Source organism: Bombyx mandarina, chromosome 16, assembly GCF_030267445.1.
Source record: "Bombyx mandarina strain Sakado chromosome 16, ASM3026744v2".
In the NCBI taxonomy this organism is placed as follows: domain Eukaryota; kingdom Metazoa; phylum Arthropoda; class Insecta; order Lepidoptera; family Bombycidae; genus Bombyx; species Bombyx mandarina.
Window position 1 is genome coordinate 1,551,167 of NC_143222.1, and position 20,932 is coordinate 1,572,098.

Genomic DNA, 20,932 nt, shown 5'->3' on the forward strand with positions numbered 1-20,932 from the left:
GTCTATTTAGTGTTTCTTCAGGTTTAAATGTGTAATAACGGTGGTTTATTAACTGTTTAATATCCGTGAAAGTGCACAAATGTGGGAAAATGAAACAAAGCTGCTGGACGTAACTTCTCGGGTTCCTCCAAAAAGTCCACTGAAAAAATCTCAGTAAATGACCACCATTTTACTGCGATTATATTTCATCCCATATCATCTCATTTTATTAAATTTCATCCCAGTTGATTAATGTCTCAAATTAATCATCTTCATTTCATTTCACTCCATATTATCATTTTTCATAAAATTAAGAATATAAAGTAAAATAAGACATGACTTAAAGGTCTTAGTTACCAGTTCACAAAATCTCTTAAAAAAAAAAATTATTACGAAGATACAACCCACTTCTATCGGCACTATTGCACACTTTTAAATCAAATTTTAAATTGCATATTTTAAATTAAGGCCGATTGTCTAAATTATCAGTGCGGATTCGGTGAGGCTTCTCTCTTTCTCTAATCGTGTGCGAAAAGGTACCCCACTTTAGGTACCGGATCGCTGCTAAGCACTGCTCTTGCTGCTCTCGCCAAGTTTGAGCGCCGTGAGCTCACCTACACGTTCAGCTTAGTTAGGAAAAAAAAGTCACAAATACGAAGGTTTGACGTTTCCAATGCATTAGTACTCTATGTGTAAATAGAACAGAGGCACTAACAAATTTTTCCACAATAAGTACATATTTTCATTGGGGTTTCCCGAATCATAGATCAAATTAAAAGTAGTGTAGTGCCGGAATGTCGGAAATAATGTTAAAATATAATGACAATAAAAACGCGGAATCTTAAAAGTAGTTTGTTTAGGTGGGTGGGCGAGCTCACAGCCCACCTGGTGTTAAGTAGTTACTGGAGCCCATAGACATCTATAACGTAAATGCGCCACCCACCTTGAGGTATAAGTTCTACCCTTCAAACCGAAACGCATTACTGCTTCAGAACCTACCTACAGAAATAGGCAGGGTGGAGGTACCTACCCGTGCGGACTCACACGAGGTCCTACCACCAGTATCACTACATAGTATAAAACAAAGTCGCTTTCTCTGTCCCTATATCTGTCTGTCCCTATGTATGCTTAAATCTTTAAAACTACGCAACGGATTTTGATGCGGTTTGTTTTAATAGATAGAGTGATTGAAGAGGAACGTTTATATGTATAATAGCATCCATTAAATAGTGGAGAAATTAATAATTACAGTTTCCGAAGCGAAGCGAGGTCGGGTCGCTAGTAATAAATAATAATACCTATCTAATATCAGCTTTACCATATACAACATTAATTACTTAGTAAAGAAAGTACACGCCATTATACTTGTCATAATCCTGTTTTTAGATTAGGTTTTATTATCCTGCTTTATTCAAATAACACATGAAATGTAGACTGATAAAACAACACTTCAAGATTATACCTCATTTATATTGCGGGCTGAAGTGTTTGTATAACATGAAAGTAATAAAGATGAGTTTAATATATAATATAAAAATACTGAAATACTATGTGAAACTAGAACGCAATATAACGACATTTTTATCGATTTCATATTATGAAAACTGAAAAATTTACTGTTTTAACAAACGGGCGTCCGAAGAGAAAAGCGGTTATTCTTACCAATTTTTTTAAGGAAGTTTTGTAACAACAACATATTTATTAAAGTCACAGCAAAAAATTAAAAAAAAATCTATTCGAAATGGCCACCTTTGGCCTTTAATCTGTTTGGCCACGAATTACTAGAATAGTATTTACGCACTGTTTCCAAGGAAAATTTCGTCACTGCTTGCTCCAAAGATTTTATAAGAGTCTCAATGTCCCCGTGTTGTTTAGAGCAGGCCATGTCCTCTAAAACTGACCATAACTTGAAGTCTAAAAAGTTGAGGTCTGAGCTAGATGAGGGCCAGTCTTCAGCTGTTATAAAATCCAAGTTTCAAGCCATGCTTGGGTAGTTCGTGCCTTGTGACCAGGTGCAGAGTCCTGTTGGAAAGTTCACGGTAAATTAAAAAGTGTATTGCTGAGCGGTTTTACAACATGATCCAAGACTGTATCTTGATACACTGGCTGAAAATTTCACTCCTCTTTCACAAAAATATAATTTTGTGACTCTGTTGTCTTGCTTTATAATACGCGACAGAGTCCTAGCGGGAATCTTCATTTCTCGCTTTAACATTTTTTTGAGATGTAACTATACTGAGACCTAAGAACTTATATCTCAAGGTGGGTGGCGCATTTACGTTGTAAATGTCTATGGGCTCCAGCAACCACTTAACACCAGGTGGGCTGTGAGCTCGTCTACCCATCTAAACAATAAAAAAAAAGAGGTTTCAACAAATTCTGACTTTAACAGCATTAACAGCCTTTGTAGTTCTAACAGCACGCGGCCGCTCCGATCTTTTCTGGTCTTCGACAGACGAAGTGTTGTTGTATCTGTTGATAGTAAGATATACGAACATACCGCTGATAACAGGCCTTTGAAGTTTCTGGAATATGGCTCCATACCCACTTTGTGCAAGGCGATCACTGCAATCAGATTTTCATTAACACCCCATTCCATATTGTAATTTGATAATGAACACGAAAAAATATGTGAAATGGCGCAAAATCGAAAAAAGTTTTTAAAATAATATACGTGTTCCAAATTCAAAATAATTAAAAAGTTGAATAAAAGAAAAGTTTTATGTAAAAGTATTTATGGCCAGACTAGTTAGATTATACACAAACTTTATGTATGTACATGCCGCGAGTTACAAATTAAAACCAATAAAAACGAATTAGTTCCTAACCACTAAACTTGTTGATTACATTTTTATAATCATATCTAAATAGTTCTAATGAACATCTAAATACATTTCGTAATACATGTGACATATTTAATATGCGATCATCACACTGTGATGTGACTTAAAGACACGTTTTCGTGTCCAATCGATAATGACAAATCTCACAATAGAATGCTGAGCGTTTATGTAAATATGAATATTTGTGCAATAGCTTCCTGTGAGACGAGAAAAGGCAGCTAGCTAGCTAATATTTTCATTATTATTACGTAGCTATACATTTGACAATTTCAATTTTTGTGAAAGACAGATCTAATTACGTTTAACAAAACGGAACATGGCGTTTATGGATTCAAATTGGCTCCCTGACTCGATATTATAGGGATACCTATGATTTTTCATGAGCAACGAGCACTGAGAAGTTCCGGCGAGAAACCCAGTGGGCTGTTAAACTGATGTTAGAGTCTGCTATTGGCCAATACGGTTCGTGCTAACGGACTGTCTATTCTTGCCGCATAAAAGTCGGAAGATCAATACTTCTAGAGATGTCAGCACATACATATATGTAGGATTGGTGAGAGCGGAACGTATGAAAAGAGTGTGGAACGGAACGTTAAGATGTGAGTGAGAGAAAACGATAAGAAAGGGAGAAGAGAATGACAGACAGAATGACAGAGAAAAATATGAAGGGTAGAGGTAAGGAGAACCGTCTCTGTGTGTGAAAAAGTGTCCGTTAAAATCTGCTAAATAAGGGTGGCGCTACAGTAGCAACCGGGTAAATTTAAAAAAAGGCGCTGATAGTTATTAGAATAAGATAGAGAAATAAAAAAGGACGAAAGAACTGTCAGCACTACAAAATCACAAAAAGTATTTTATTTAAAGCTGATAAGAAAGTGCAATCGACGTCTCCACGTTTTACCACAGCAATAATTTTAGATTATATTGACGAAATTAGTTTGGACTACGTAAACATGTGAGGTCTTGTTGAGGTCTTACACTGTCACTAACTACTCTAGACATTAAATATATTAAAGGACAATGCCCAAAAGTGGGCCAACTTCATGACAAAACTATTTGTACTTGAAAAACTATGCCTTATTTTTTCATGTTGTTTAGTTTATGTATCAACATTTCTTTCACCCTGGCATTGTTTTACAAAAAAATAAATTACTTATTTGATAACATCCCAAAACTGAGTGCCATAATTTTTAAATTCGCCAATAGACAAAGGGAAAATTAGCCCATACAGCCTTATAGTAAACTTATATGCTGACAAACGAAAGACTTGTCTGTGACTTGAACAACAAATTAAAAAAATTGCTAATGGTTATAATTCACAGACTTTTTAGTTTATTGTTGTTCAATCCAATATTTATGTATTGTAATAATAATTATTACTTAAAACCATGAATTATTTAATATTTTTAGATATTAATGATTCCATTAGTAAAAATCTCAATGGCCTACCATTACTCTATTCTTATTATATATGATGAGATAGTTTTGGCAGAAACTCGAGTGAAGCGTCACTTGAAGTTTTATTTTATGTTTTTTTAATAGCTTATTGTGATGTATAATATACAAATTGGGTGTTGTTTTGTCTATTAAATGTCAGTAATAGTTGTTCACGATTATTGAGGCATTGGAATAAAACTGTGGCTAACATAGCAGTGACTGTTTTTTTTTTTCAAGATAAAAGGTTGCGGAAATTCACGCTCACTCAATGTGCTATTCATCAAGTTGACGTCAAAACTCCCAAAAAGCAATAAAAAGAAATACACCGGATTTTTATTAACATAAAAAATATATAAAAAATATAACTATGACAGACTAGGCTGTATAGGCTACGCTCTTTGCCTGCTTGTTGGCGAATTTAAAAACAACAACAACAATATCGTTGCCGGCTTCCGGATTTCATTTCATTTTATTATTATTATGAGGATATAATAATAATAAAATGTACGTAAGGGCTTATTTCTAGCAACATTAACCACAATTAACTTATTTAATACTGTAAATAATGATGAGAGCGATTATTGATTTCGAAGAAAACAATTAACAACTTAATTTTAGCTGCAGAAAAAAACAGATTTCTCTTAAACCTGGGTGAGAATATAAAAATCGTTTTCTGAATATGAAACGATATTTCTTTGTCTATCAAATTAAGTTAAAATCATCATCACCCGACAACTTTTTTTAGGGGCCCAAACGCCCATAGAAAATGGTCATTGTCCTTTCCTAACTCAGCATACTTCAATCAATTAACAACTGCTCAATTCATATCATACCCTGTGCCTATGCTAGCGCCATTCTGGAGGATTTTTGAACTGTTATTTAGTGCTGAAAGTGGGTTACTTTTCAAGCTTCTCCCATACGAGACAGTTCTCCTTACCTCTACCCTCCATAGAAAAAAGAAAGATGGCGAAGACGGTTAAAGCGTAAAAAAGATGTTAGATATTTTTTTTATTATAATACCAGAAGATTTTGGAACAGTGGAAGTTTTATTTTATGCGCTGCGATCCTTATTCTGCATATACGTATTTTCAAATATATGTTAAATAAAATCATAAGTACTTTAGTCTACCTCGTGATAATGACGAAACTGACAAACATACTAGTGTTCTTATTTGAAAAACAGGTTATCAATATGTCACGCAACTAACAATAAACGTTATATAACATTTATTTCTAGAGTTACGTTTTAAGCTTCTTTTAATAATGTACTGTAATGTACTGGTGGTAGGATGTCTTGTGAGTCCGCACGGGTAGGTACCACTACCCCGTCTATTTCAGCCGTGAAGCACTAATGCGTTTCGGTTTGAAGGGAGGGGACGAGCTCACAGACCTGGTGTTAAGTGGTTACTGGACCCATAGACATCTACAACGTAAAATGCGCCACCCACCTTGAGATATAAGTTCTAAAATCTCAGTTTAATTAAAACGGCTGACCCACCCTTCAAACCGAAACGCATTACTGCTCATGACAGAAATAGGCGGGGCGGTGGTACCTACCCGCGTGGACTCACAAGAGGTCCTGCCACCAGTAATTAGGCATATAAAAAAAACTATCTTACGTTACATCATTTATATTTTACCGTAGACTAAAACGGTCGGTATAGATCGGCGGACACAATCTCAGAATAATTGCAAGACCTCGTAACAAGAGATAGGGGTTCGTTGACTTCAATTATAATAATTACAGTTTAAATTATATTATCATTTATTGTCATGTTTTTTTTTGTTTCATTAAAAACGCTCCGATAGCTTAATTATCTTTGTTTTACAAATTTAACCATTACTCCGGTCCAATGTTCCGAGTCAGCTTAGATCAAAGTCTAGGTTTTTTTTCACTTTTATTGCCCTAGCAGGCAGACGAGCATACTGCCTAACTGATGGTAAGTATTTATCGTCGCTCACGGACATCAGCAAAGCCAGGGGCATAGCCAAGCCGCTGCTTACCGTTTAATACTCTCAACAAGCCTCGTTAGAAGAAGGGCATGTCATAGCGCTCGGGAAACACCGCGGAGGAGAGCTCATTTCAAAGCCAGATGATATGTGGCAATAAATATCTCTGGAAACGCACTGTGGATGAACGCAGTGGCTCCAGGTAGTATGGATGAACTCTACTCCGGTGGCGGGCGGTGCGATGGTAAAAACGAGATGATGGTATCATCTCAAACAATTCCACGGAGCACTCAGGTTATCACCGGAGTCAAAGATAGAGAAATGTGAATGCCTCTATCTTAAGGAATTCTTGTGGACTGTATTTCTTTCTATTAGACTCGAAGCTTATAAAAAAACAAGCAATTTGAAAAAGCTCTGAATACTTTACTTCATAAATTGCACAGGGATCGTACCGAAGCGGGATTTGACAGCAGCTGTCAAAGTAACTTTCGCTAAACCAATTTTTTTTTAAAGGGATTTTATGACCTGGTTACTAAGACCTTTAAGTCATGTCTTATTTTAATTTATATTCATATTTTTATGAAAAATGATATTATGGAGTGAAATGAAATGAAGATGATTAATTTGAGACATTAATCAACTGGGATGAAATGAAATGAGATGATATGGGATGAAATATAATCTCAGTAAAATGGTGGTCATTTACTAAGATTTTTACAGTGGACTTTTTGGAGGAACCCGAGAAGTTACGTCCAGCGGCTTTGTTTCATTTTCCCACATTTGTGCACTTTCACAGATATTAAACAGTTAATAAACCACCATTATTACACATTTAAACCTGAAGAAACACTAAATAGACAAAATAAAATAAATCACACAACTTCACTCCTCGCGTTCCCGCCAAAAAGTTCGCTAAACCCATTTTAGTGTTTTAGTGTTGCCACCACACTGAGACATAGAACTAAAATATCAATTTATTTGTTAGAACAGCCAACGGTCTACCCCCAAACCGAAGCGCTTGTATGCTCAGCTATATACATAGATAGAAAAATTAAAAAGAAACAAACAAAAATTTACTGGGGGCAAAACTTCTTGTGAATCCGCACGAGTAGGTATTTGCCGCCTATTTCTGCCGTGAAGCAGTAATGCGTTTCGGCTTAAAGGGTGGGGCAGCCGTTGTAACTATACTGAGACCTTAGAACTTATATCTCAAGGTGGGTGACGCATTTACGTTGTAGATATCCATGGGCTCCAGTAACCTCTTAATACCAGGTGGGCTGTGAGCTCGTCCAACCATCTAATCAATAAAAATAAAAAATTAAGTCCTTCGAAAGCAATTGATAAAATTCTCCTTTCTTTTAATAGCCGATTTCTCAGACAGTTGAACATTGTTGTACTTTTTTTGTTCGTGTGAAAAAGTCACATTTTCCTCAAATCAGGTCTCCGTAACCTCGGAGCTACGAATAGAATGTTTAGCCTCAACAAGGAAAACAATTTCGAATACAAATTCAATATTAAAGTAACAACCGCTTTCCGAGGAAATCTTTAGGAGTCGCACACATATTTGAAGGACATTTAAATAAATACGGGACTGATTGCTATTGAATTTTCGTCACTACTGATACAGCCGTGTATTTCCTTGCCGTTTTATTTAAGGAGTTAATCGGTTACTGGTTTCCATAAATAAATGCCATAACTCTGGTGAATCGTAATGCCGCCACGTACATAGAGAAATGAATCTAAGTTTTCTTTGAATAATGGATGTTCTAACCTTTGCGGCAGAAATAACCAGGGTGGTGAAAGTTCATGTCAACTTATTACCTATTAATTTTATTACATTTTCATACGTTAATTAAACGAATTTTTAGATTATCTGTGTGGAGCATGTATGCATTAAAAAATATATATATCGTTAAAGCAAAATGGTGTCTTTCGAGAACAGACAGCTGTCAGAATAATTGACAGTTCGGAAATCATAAATATGACATATGTCGCCACCTACATAGAAAAATGGATCTAAGTTTTCTTTGATTAATGGATGTTCTAACCTTTGTGGCAGAAATAACCAGAGTGATGAAAGTTCATGTCAACTTATTACCTATTAATTTTATTACATCTTCATATTTTAGTTAAACGAATTTTTAGATTATTTGTGTGGAGCATGTATGCATTTTAAAAAAAATAATATCGTTATAGCAAAATGGAGTCTTTCGAGAACAGACAGCTGTCAGAATAATTGACAGTTCGGAAATTATAAATATGACATTTATCAAAATGAAACACACATATTTACCCGACACACTACAAGCTATTTGTTTATAGCTATATTTTAGATATATATATATTTTATTGCTTAGATGGATGGACGAGCTCACAGCCCACCTGGTGTTAAGTGGTTACTGGAGCCTATAGACATCTACATCGTAAATGCGCCACCCACCTTGAGATATAAGTTCTAAGGTCTCAAGTATAGTTACAACGGCTGCCCCATCCTTCACGAATCAAGAATTTCATTTTTTCATGGACCGAGATTTAGATAAGGATTTTCAGATTTGTGTGCAAAACAGTTATTTTATGGTTGAAAAGAGAAAGCATTAATCAGCTAAGTAAGACTTCTATCATATAAGCTGATGATGATGATGATAATCGAGATAAACTGAACCAGCATTAATTTTTATATACTTTAGTGTACACTATAAAAGAAAAATATATCAGCAAGCGAATGACACTTCATGGTAATGAATCGAATAACGTCTACAATGCTATATTTCATTATTGTTATTGTTAGGTTTTGTGACATATTTGTGTCACTACGTAATGCAGTACAATCATAAATAACTACGTCACAATTTTAATGTCTTTATTGACAAGCTGCTTAATGGTCATTTTAATATTTAAGAAACGGTGTTTTGGCAGTGCCAAGTATAATCAGCTCAAGCTACGTCACGGTTTTGCTCACTTCAACTCTTTTTATCTCGATTATATTGTTTTGGCGACACGACCAGTAGTCGATCGACAGTCGATAGCGCGCGACGTGGCGCATCACTAATTGCGTACAAATAGTTTTTTTTTTATGTTAACAAATTATAATTTTTTTATCGTTTTTTTTTTTTTATATTTGCTAAAATAACAAGTTAAGTGTACGTGGGTATATTTGCAATCATATTAAATTCGTGGGCCAACACAATTATTATATAATTACATTTCATTTTATTATCATTTTTTAACTCAAATCGAGATTTAATATTAAAATAGTATGTACACAGTTTGACGTTAGTGGTTCGAAAATATCTTTATGATTTCTGTGTCTAAAACTACACGAATACCCATCTTTCGATCACTATTATTGTTGTTAATGTATAATTATTTTCCATTTAATCTTAATATTTAGTGTTTACTCGCACAGTGACATTGTTTGGGTGGTCAAACTAAAAAATACACCGTTACAATATTATACAATAACTCAGAAATTTCAAGCACTTGTTTGACAATGGAATAATAAGCGATCCAATGTCAAATAAAGACGTTTAATACAATTGTTGTGTTTAACATATTATTATTTAGATTTTTGTTGTTAAGATACAAAAAGGTAATGTAAAATTTTCACGAAGTGACCTATTCTTCAGTGTGATCATGATAAGAATACATCATACGTTATCCCTAATGATGTCGTAAATGTGAATTAAAAATCTTAATATTTTTTTTTTTATTGCTTAATTGGGTGGACGAGCTCACAGCCCACCTGGTGTTAAGTGGTTACTGGAGCCCATAGACATCCACAACGTAAATGCGCCACCCACCTTGAGATATAAGTTCTAAAGTCTCAAGTAAGTTACAACGGCTGCCCCACCCTTCAAACCGAAACGCATTACTGCTTCACGGCAGAAATAGGCAGGGTGATGGTACCCACCCGCGCGGACTCGCAAGAGGTCCTACCACTAGTATAAAAAAAGCATAAAATTATATAATATTTAGAACGGATTCTTTTTTGAAAATAATTTAACCCCTATATGAATACTATATGGGTAAAAAGGGTGTTCTTTTTTATTAAGGAAAATGCGATGAGTGGATCCCAAACCTGAGGATGGGTCGTGGGATGAGGATGAGTGGAACTTTCTAGCTAATCATTTAAAGTTTCCGGAATCAAAGGTCATCTCTTTATATCAATCAGCAATAAAAACACTATTTTTTATTTAAAAAAAAAACATTACGTCATTCTATAAACGCAAATAATACATGAGTAATTTTATCGTGCACTAATTTTCATTATATTTTAATGGCCACTTAAAGCTGATCAGGTTCCGGATATAAATTTTACTTTTGTTAATATTTACATAAAAAACAAAATGTGTGCAATTCACACGTGGTAGAAGGGAAACCTTCCAAAATTAAAATACAATTATCCTAAACGTCTTAAGTATATGTAAAATTTTGTCATTAGTAAATAATTGTAAGGTAGCGCCCTCTGTGAATTGATATTTTAATTTCACGTATAATCCTAAATTAAAATTCACTACAAGAGCTTTCATACACACGTTAGTATTAAAAAATCTCACAGATGGCGCTGTATTAACAAGTATGTATATTTCTGTCTCATTCTTTGCTGGCTTCATCCTACACATTTTTGTATTTGTGTCTCTTACCTGTCGTTTTTTCCGTTACATCCGGTTTGAAATCACAACGATTCTAAAGAAGTTTTCACTTCAATAATATATATAATGTGCATTGGTTGCTCGTGAGCACCCATAGACCTATCGCTTCATAGGACATCGTTCGTGACCTATTGAACGAACCGCGTTATCGTAGAAGTAGTTCGCGAGTGAATTGTAGCTGATGACAATACAGCAGTAGTCTTTCGTGACCTATTGAATGAGCCGTGTTACCGTGGACGTAATTCGTGAGCCCATTTAATCGATTATAGTATGCTTAGTGCGAGTTTTTTAACGTTCTCGATAGCGTAAAAGTTAACTCAAATTTGAATGGAGTAGAAACGTTTGCCTACGTTTGCCGCTAGGGCCGCTGTTCTAACTGCATACAAATTCGAGTTAACTTTAACGCTATCGAGAACGTTAAAAAACTCGGACTAAGCCCACAGAACCGTTGTAGTCGTTCATGAACTATTGAACGTATCGTGTTAATGTCCAAATAGTTCATGAGCGTATCCAATTGTAGGAACGTGATAGTTCCTAAAAACACATTCGGTACATGATTAATTTTCTTGCGATATACTTAGATCGGAAACTGTTTACAGCACTGAATCTGGTGGTAGGACGTCTTGTGAGTCCGCACGGGTAGGTAGCACCACCCTGCCTATTTATGCCGTGAAGCAGTAATGCGTTTCGGTTTGAAGAGCGGGGCAGCTGTTGTACTGTTACAAATGAGACCTTAGAACTCTTGTCTCAAGGTGGGTGGCGGCATTTACGTTGTAGATATCTATGGGCTCCGGTAACCGCTCAACACCAGGTGAGCCGTGAGCTCGTCCACCAATATAGCAATAAAAAAAATATATTTTTATTTGTTACGACACAGTTTTTAAAATTTTACGGCACACAAAGTCCGCACAAAGAGCCACAAATAGATGGTTTTAAGAAAAATATCTACTAACGTTTGTTCATTAATGTATAATATATTTATTTTTCATTAAATAAATACCACGCTGTACGTAGGAGGCGTGGATGAGGTGTTCGTCCTAGAATTCTCGTATCAATGTGTTATTGTGTTATATTCTGTGATTTACAATTGTTGATTGGAAATATGTTATTGTTTCTTTTTTATTGCCGTATAGGCAGACGAGCATACGGCCCACCTGATGGTGAATGGTTACCATCGCCCATGGACTTATGCAATGCCAGTGGTAGAGCCAAGCCGCTGCCTACCGTTTAATACTCTCCATTGTCCTCGAAGGCTGATGAGTATGAGGAGTAATTTGAGACTGAATGAGCACAGTCGCTCATGGCTTTTTTTTTTTATTGCTTAGATTTGTGGACGAGCTCACAGCCCCGGTGTTAAGTGGTTACTGGAGCCCATAGACATCTACAACGTAAATGCGCCACACACCTTGAGATATAAGTTCTAAGGTCTCAGTATAGTTACAACGGCTGCCCTTCAAACCGAAACGCATTACTGCTTCACGGCAGAAATAGGCGGGGCGGTGGTACCTACCCGTGCGAACTCACAAGAGGTCCTACCACCAGTAAAAACCTATCCAGCCACCCAGGGGCATAGTAGCAATAAATTTCTATTGTGTGTTATCTATATTTGGTTCTTTTCGTTGCCAAGGTTTCCGATCGCTGGTCTAGCTGATAATGCAAATCATTTTCTTTTTTTTCCCTTTTTTTACGCTATGGCAGGTAGTCTTACAGGGCTCAACCTCAGAGACCTTGCTAGCACTGGCCCTAGCAAGAGCAATTTTCTTGTGCTTTTTTTTCACTTAATCCTGTATTTTCGTCACGTAGATCTAGACTAGGGTTGCCAGAATTTTTTTCAGCCTATAAGGGGCAAATGCTTAAATAGCCAAAAAAAAATACCGTAATTTAGTTTTTTACCCGGGACAAATTATGAAACAAAATTATATAGTGACATTCTCTATTTATTTATCTTTTGATATTTCTCCGAGGAGCACGTCAGTTTTAACATATTTTTATCAGTATGTTAACATATTTATAAAAATCAATACAATTATAATCGTAGGGTTCGAATATGGGACAGAGTCAGTTCCGCCGGGACATTTTAAAGTAAGTCTAAAATACGGAACGTCCCGGGAAATACGGGACGTCTGGCAACCCTAACTAAACAATCAAACATATGAGGACTTTTTGGCGGGAACGCGAGGAGTGAAGTTGTGTGATTTGTTTTATTTTGTCTATTTAGTGTTTCTTCAGGTTTAAATGTGTAATAATGGTGGTTTATTAACTGTTTAATATCTGTGAAAGTGCACAAATGTGGGAAAATGAAACAAAGCTGCTGGACGTAACTTCTCGGGTTCCTCCAAAAAGTCCACTGAAAAAATCTCAGTAAATGACCACCATTTTACTGCGATTATATTTCATCCCATATCATCTCATTTCATTAAATTTCATCCCAGTTGATTAATGTCTCAAATTAATCATCTTCATTTCATTTCACTCCGTATTATCATTTTTCATAAAATTAAGAAAATAAAGTAAAATAAGACATGACTTAAAGGTCTTAGTTACCAGGTCATAAAATCTCTTAAAAAAAAAAAAAAATCAAACATATTGGGTTTTCTTCGTGAATATATAGGTACTATATTCATTTGTTTTAATAAACTTAGTTAAAGTGTTTGTTTCATTAACGCACGAAAACGATGACCCGGTGTCTTAGCGGATATTTCAATATACATTACGTGCTATAAAAAATAATAATAATTTGAGCACCATTTTGGTTTTATTACATTCTGAAATGACCATGTAAAAAGGTCCACCAGCTGCAAGTATTAGTTAATTTCATACGTCGCCCAAAACACGTCATTACGGATCCTGCCGATCCATTAACGGTGCTTTTAGGTACTACAAGCACCGTTAAGGGCTCGACGAGCGAATTAACTCACAAACAGCCCACTGAGTTTCTCGTGGGATCTTCACAGTGGGTCGCGTTTCCTATCCGGTGGTAGAATCTGCGAAGCACTGCTCTTGCTAGGGCCAGTGTTAGCAACACTCCGGTTTGAGCCCCGTGAGCTCACCTACATGTTAGGGCGAAACTGAAATAATAGCCTCTCAAGGTTATCATCAGCATCTTCTTCTTCAGAACTACCAGGGCAATCGTGACTGTATGTCAATCTTCTCCACTCGGTCAGGTTCTGCGCCCTATGTACCGCTCCCTGTATCTGTATCATCAGCATAAGTAGAAAAAAGGAGTTAATTTTGTTCTATAGGTTACGTGAATTAGGCGCCAAAATCTCGATCAACCTTCAAGACCGCAAAGTCACAAACAAGCAGGAAAACCAGTCAAAGATACAATAATTAAACACGCAAACATTACAATAATGTCCTTAATCCGTTCGTCTTACTTCGATTATGAGTTCTAACACGACAGCAATAAATGTGATTTTTCTAATTGAACGGATTAAGTACATAAAAGTTATTGCTCTGCAAGATAAATAAGATTCACTAGTCATTGTGGCGAAAAGATTTGCTTTCTGCTCAGAATATGACGCATTGGTTCATATTACATTGTTGAGAATTGCAATAATATACATTTAAAAACATTAGGAATACTAAGTCAAATTTTTATGGATTTCTATCCTCTTCTGACGCGAACGTTAAAGTGAGATAAATAAACTCCGATATCTACTTGCCCTTCTGCCAATGTAACGTTAAAGACGTATTGATTAGAAATTAATTAACGTTCATATTAATTCGCTTGCCAAAAATCGAATAGACAATTAAGTGTTGGTCCAAGAAATAAAATGTATTAGATTTGTTTGTGTTTTGTTGTTGTAAATAGTAAAGTGATAAAATGAGAAACGAAAGTGACAAATCGAACGAGTGGGAGAACGAAAAACTGAACCCGAACGGATGGTAAGTGCTGATTTTATTAATACGCTTTTATTAGCTTCAGACGTATGTATGTATGTTTGTAAAGGAATCTTTGAACGTGATTTTGATCACCTTTAAAAAACGTCGGATTAACTCGAAATTTGGTAGACTTATTAAGGACCGAAGACAAATAATTATTAAAAAAAAAATCTTTGAAAAATAAATTTGAAAAAATTGAAATTCAACTAAAAAATAAAAAATAAATAATAGTTTAAAACTAACAAAATACGCTTTTATAGAAAATCCAACTATAAAATAGAAAATAAATTTGATTTAAAAATAGTGTAAGAAAAAACGATTTCATTGTAAAAAAGCGTGGGGTGCTTTTCAGGATATTATCATATCTGTTCATAAAATATTTATAACTACTTGTACCATGCACCCCACGCTTTTTTTACAATAAAATAATTTTTTCTTACACTATTTTTAATTCAAATTTATTTTCTATGTTATAGTTTTATTTTGTAGTAAATTAAAATTAACATTACTATATATGGTCATTATTATTAGGGAGTCCAACACTCATATAAATATTAGACTATCCACTAAGTACGTGTATTTTCTACATAGATACCAAGGTTCAAGTCAATCGGATGCATGGTTCAGTAGTTATAACGGAACATCCGTAAAAAACACTGTAGATTTATATATTAGTATAGATATATGTAAAAACTTCCGTGTACTCAGCCCAAGATTTAAAATCCAATCTAATGCCGTACCTACAGCATATTTTTCGTCTAATCTAAAATGCCTTTCGCGGCCTTTTATCTTCTTTGTCGACATTTCAATGCTAAATTCATAATCAATACGCGTAATATCGTTATGGATTATCCATCACAATTGCGAACCATTCGCCGATAGCCTTATCGTGTATCGATGTTTAGTGATGTGGCGATTGATATAATATTTAGATCGTGTTTTGTTTCGACAATCAAACGTTATTGTCGCCTGTTGACTGTTGCTACGCGGATTGCTCTGCTGTATCGAACCTCGTTTGTTTAGAACTATTTTGTGCGGAAAGTGAAATGAAAAAAAATGGTTCGTGTACTTATGTACGCGCGTATAAAATTATACTTTATTTAAATATTAAATAATTAATAATAAATATTTAACGTTAATAATTTAATAGTATTTAGTATGAATTATATTAAATAATAATTTTGTCGTTTTTTATATTACTAAAAAATGAATGCTAATAACACTTTTTTTTACGAGTGTACATGCGCGAAAGTTCACCTGCGGCTATATTCAGACTCGCCAAGTTACGTCGGTCGTATAGTAATGAGCGATTTAGTGGGCAACTTCATTCTGTTCATTTCGTGTCACGGTGCGCGCGCATCGTAAAATTTCACTCTCATCAATTTTTCATAACGCGCCTAAAGAAGTATAACTTCAAAAAAACAGCGCGGCAAATACGAACAAATTTCAGTGCCAAATGTTTTACGTTTTCGCGCCTAAAACAAAACTACATACTATAATATTTAACAATGATATTTTGGCATGATTTTGGCGCTGTTTCGAGCACCGTGTTCGCGGGTTGGCTTAAAACTTTATTTTTTTTATTGCTTAGATGGGTGGACGAGCTCACAGCCCACCTGGTGTTAAGTGGTTACTGCAGCCCATAGACATTTACAACGTAAATGCGCCACCCACCTTGAGATATAAGTTCTAAGATCTCAGTACAGTTACAACGGCTGCCCTACCCTTCAAACCGAAACGCATTATTGCTTCATTTGCTTAAATTTGGCTCTTTTAGATGACAAGGTTATGAGATATTTTGGTTATGTCTAGGGGTATATAATTCTTGCTCCGAATGCGAGAGATACCGGGTTCTGATCCCTAATGAGCCCCCAAAATTGTGGGATCCTCTATACGATTCAGGCCAATAAAACAGATGATTGCTTCACACAAATATGATTTTGTTTGTGACACAGCTCACTGAGTTTCTCGTCGGATCTTCTCAGTGGGTCGCGTTTCCGATGCGGTGGTAGATTCATCGAAGCACTGCTCTTGCTAGGGCCAGTGTTAGCAACACTCTGGTTTGAGACCCGAGAGCTTACCTACACGTTAAGGAGAAGCTGAAATAGCCTCTCAAGGCTATCAGCATAGGCAGGGAAAAAAAGTCTGCTTATAATCTTACTTGGATCACCCAACTACGTAATAGAAAATTAAGTTGTTTGTTTCTCTAGTTGTAGGACCTCTTGGGAGTCCGCGCGGGTAGGTCCCACCGCCCTGCCTATTTCTGCCGTGTAGCAGTAATGCGTTCGGAAACCTTAGAACTTATATCTCAAGGTGGGTGGCGCATTTACGTTGTAGATGTCTATGGGCTCCAGTAACCACTTAACACCAGGTGGGCTGTGAGCTTGTCCAGTCATCTAAGCAATAAAAAATAATAATAATAAAGGTTTAGACTTAAATTTTTGTTTCCAATAATTTATACCTTGCACATTTATATAAAAAATAATTTGCTATTTTATTTCATTAGGAGCCAACAGTGATTCGTTTGAATTAAATCATTTACTGATACTTTATTGTTAATACTAGCTTTAGCCCGTGACTTCGTTCGCGTGGAATAGTTCACAAATAATGCTTTATTTTAGAACAAATTCGGTTAGCATAAAAAACGTTATAGTGAGCCAACCTTAATATATAGACATATGTTGTCGCGGACTTTTTTTTAGACCTTTTTTAGGGGAACAATTCTGTCATACATTATTTTAGCGAAACTTTAACCGTTTCTGCAGCGCGCGCAGCGGAAGCTCTCAAAAGGTAAAAATAACCCCGATTTTGAAACATTCTTTATTGGTGTTCCACTTGTATTGATCTTAGCGTGATGTTATATAGCCTATAGCCGTCCTCGATAAATGAACTATCTAACACTGAAAGAATTTTTCAAATCGGACCAGTAGTTCCTGAGATTAGCGCGTTCAAACAAACAAACTCTTCAGCTTTATAATATTAGTATAGATTTGCTAGTAAACATGGTTTTGAATAGAAAGATAAGAAAAGATAACTTATCCTAAGTACGTCTTAGCTACATTCTTACAATGATTTTATCGGTCCGCGCGTATCTGGAATAGCCTTCTACCAGCGTATAGGTATGAAAAAAAGAAAAATAGATATATTAACACACCTTTCAGCTTATGGTATTTACTCGGCAGAAATCGACAGGTAACAAATTCAGAAAGAGTTTTGCGTTTTTAATCTTTATTATTATATCAGGTACGAGTAACGCCATCTGTCATCTAATAGCAAAAACAGATATCAAAACGACTAGTACTATCGGAAATGTTCTGGAAAATTACAGATATCTCTTGTTTATGCTTCTATATCTATACTAATATTACAAATGGGAAAGATTTGTTTGTTTGTTTGTATTGAATAGGCTCCGAAACTACTGAACCGATTTGAAAAATTATTTCACTGTTTGGAAGCTACACTATTCCCGAGTGACATAGGCTGTAATCTTTTTTGAAAAAAGTTAGGGATCCTTACTAAAACTCCAATAATGTAACCCAAGGTGTAAAAAAATTATCTAAAACCTAAAATATTCTTTATATCGCGTGCCCTGCGAAAACTATTGATGATAAAATAAAAGAATGTATTACGACTTTGTAGAACACATTATTATTTACAAAAAGTGTCGCGACAGCTAATGTCTAACTATTATAGCTATGCCGCAACAAGTGTACTTTTATTTAAAAAAATAAAACAACTGTTGTTTATTTATTTATTTGTAGATGATTATTAACAGAAAACTAATTGAAATAATCGTGTTTTTAAACTAAAAAATAGACTACGATACGAATTTCAGTAAAACTTCACAATGTAATATCTTATAGATTAGAATAACACATAATATTGCATGATTAAAACAACATTTAGTCGGGGCTGCCCTGGGTCATATGGCGAACCTCGGCGGAGACTTGTCAAGCAGTGGACGTTTGTGGACTCATGATGATAATCATGTTGAGTCGCAGCGGAGTCTGACTGATGTCTCTCTAATCACTTGTATGTTTTTTCGAGTGTCTGTTTATATTGATCAGTGGGGACTTGACGTTTGCCGCCAGTACATAATCTATTCCCACCATAGTAAACCATACCTACTCCTCCGACCGCTATAGACCTGTCCAGGTCAGCGACACTCAACCATATTGTCGGGACGCATCGCACTACTCTCAAGCACCGGTCATCGTTCTCGTCGAACCCGTCGCTTGTAACGAAGGCCTCGACGAGTAAATTAATCCTCAGACACAGCCCACTGAGTTTCTCGCCGGATCTTCTCAGTGGGTCGCGATTCCGATCCGGTGGTAGATTCTGCGAAGCACAGCTCTTGCTAGGGTTCGTGTTAGCAACGTCGTCAGGTTTGAGCCCCGTGAGCTCACCTACTAGTTAAGGTTACGCTGAAATAGCCTCTCAAGGCTTAGGTAGGCTAACTTAGGTAGGAAAAAAAAAGCAGTGCCGTACGTCAGATGTCACTAGATTTACAAATATCATGTTTTTATAGAAGGTTTTTTTATGGCTTCGATCGGTGGAAGATCTCCACGGACTAGTGTTAAGTGGTTACCGGAGCCCCTGGATATCTACAACGTAAATGCCGCCACCCACCTTGAGACATGAATTCTAAGGTCTCAGTTTTTACAATAAACCGCTGCCCCCCTTCGAACCAAAACGCTGCTTCACGGCACAAATAGGCAGGGTGGTGATACCTACCCGTGTGGACTCACAAGACGTTCAACCACCAGTAATTATGTAAAATATATAATTAGAACAAGGGATATATACGATAGGAATTGTTTGAGATGATACTATCATCTCGTTTTTACCATCGCACCGCCCGCCACCGGAGTAGAGTTCATCCATACTACCTGGAGCCACTGCGTTCATCCACAGTGCGTTTCCAGAGATCTTTTTTGCCACGTACTATCCAGCTTTAGAATGAGCTCCCCTCCGCAGTGTTTCCCGAGCGCTCTGACATATCCTTCTTCAAACGAGGCTTGTGGAGAGTACTTAACGGAAGGCAGCGCTGCTTGGCTCTGCCCCTTGCATTGCTGAAGTCCATGGGCGACAGTAACCACTCACCATCAGGTGGACCGTATGCTCATCTGCCTACACGGGCAATAAATAATTTACAATTTTTAGGGTTTGATTTTTATGACAATTTCATTAGAAAAATTGTTGAGGCTTGCAGAGATTATTAAATGGCAGGCAGCGGCTTGGCTCGCTCCACGAGCGACGGTAACCACTTACCATCAGTTAGGCCGTATGCTCGTCTGCCTAAAAAGACAATAAAAAATCATAATGTAAATACTCATGTCCTTTCATTACTATACTGTACTCTCTTTAACCCCCATACCCCTACATATCTCAAAGAACGTTTCGAGTTCCTAGGTGATACGCATAATTTTTCTCTGAGATCATCGGATAACCTGAGACTGAAAATGCCGGTGCATTCATCATCATTCTTTGACAATTCATTCACCGTCCAGGCGGTTCGATTGTGGAATGCTCTGCCGGATGCAGTGAGAAGTGCTCCAACTTTAAACTGTTTTAAAAGAATGGTGAAGGAACACTACTTATCTGCTTAGTGCTGTTTGTTGCATCATTATCATTTATAATTTCCATACTGTTGATTTATTATGTGTGTGTAAATATATTAGTATGTATTGTATGTAAGTATGTATATTGGTATACATTATATTATGTAAACGGTATATATCTGTTTATTATATGTATATATTTTCTATAATAATGTATTGTATATGGTACACCGCAACATAGCTGCTATATTTTTTATATTTTACAGAATTTCTGTAAATTAAACGGTTGTCTGGAAGAGATCGCTTTTAGCGATAAGACCGCCTATTGTACGTATGTGCTTTTTGACTGTTTTTGTTTTTGAATGTAAATTGTGTTGGTGTGCAATAAAGTGTATTCTCTCTCTCTCTCTCTCTAAATAAGTAGAACATGGTACCGGCTCACTAACCCTCAAGCGACCACGAAAACGCTAAAGTGTTCGAAAGATTAGAAGTAATTTTAATCATATGAGTCGTCTATTATCAAAGGTGGCAATCTGTGCATTTGGACAAAAAAATTTTATTGATATTTCAATACAGATTGATCTATACTAATATTATAAAGAGGAAAGATTTGTTTGTTTGTTTGTTT

General features: G+C 36.0%; 1 protein-coding gene across 5 annotated transcripts in view; it reads left to right on the forward strand.

Moving 5' to 3' along the window:
- Positions 1–20,932, forward strand: part of Prestin (solute carrier family 26 member prestin) — a 63,852-nt gene that overhangs the window by 10,928 nt on the left and 31,992 nt on the right. For 3 of the 5 annotated variants that reach the window (XM_089733847.1, XM_089733848.1, XM_089733849.1), the window contains exon 2: positions 14,607–14,746. The exons of 1 other annotated variant lie outside the window; for it this stretch is intronic. In XM_089733847.1, coding sequence (XP_089589973.1) covers positions 14,685–14,746 — 62 coding nt within the window. In that variant the 5' untranslated portion in view covers positions 14,607–14,684. Of the gene's footprint in view, positions 1–9,214; positions 9,347–14,606; positions 14,747–20,932 lie in introns of those variants that run through there. One more of the 5 variants, XM_089733850.1, reaches the window with a different exon arrangement.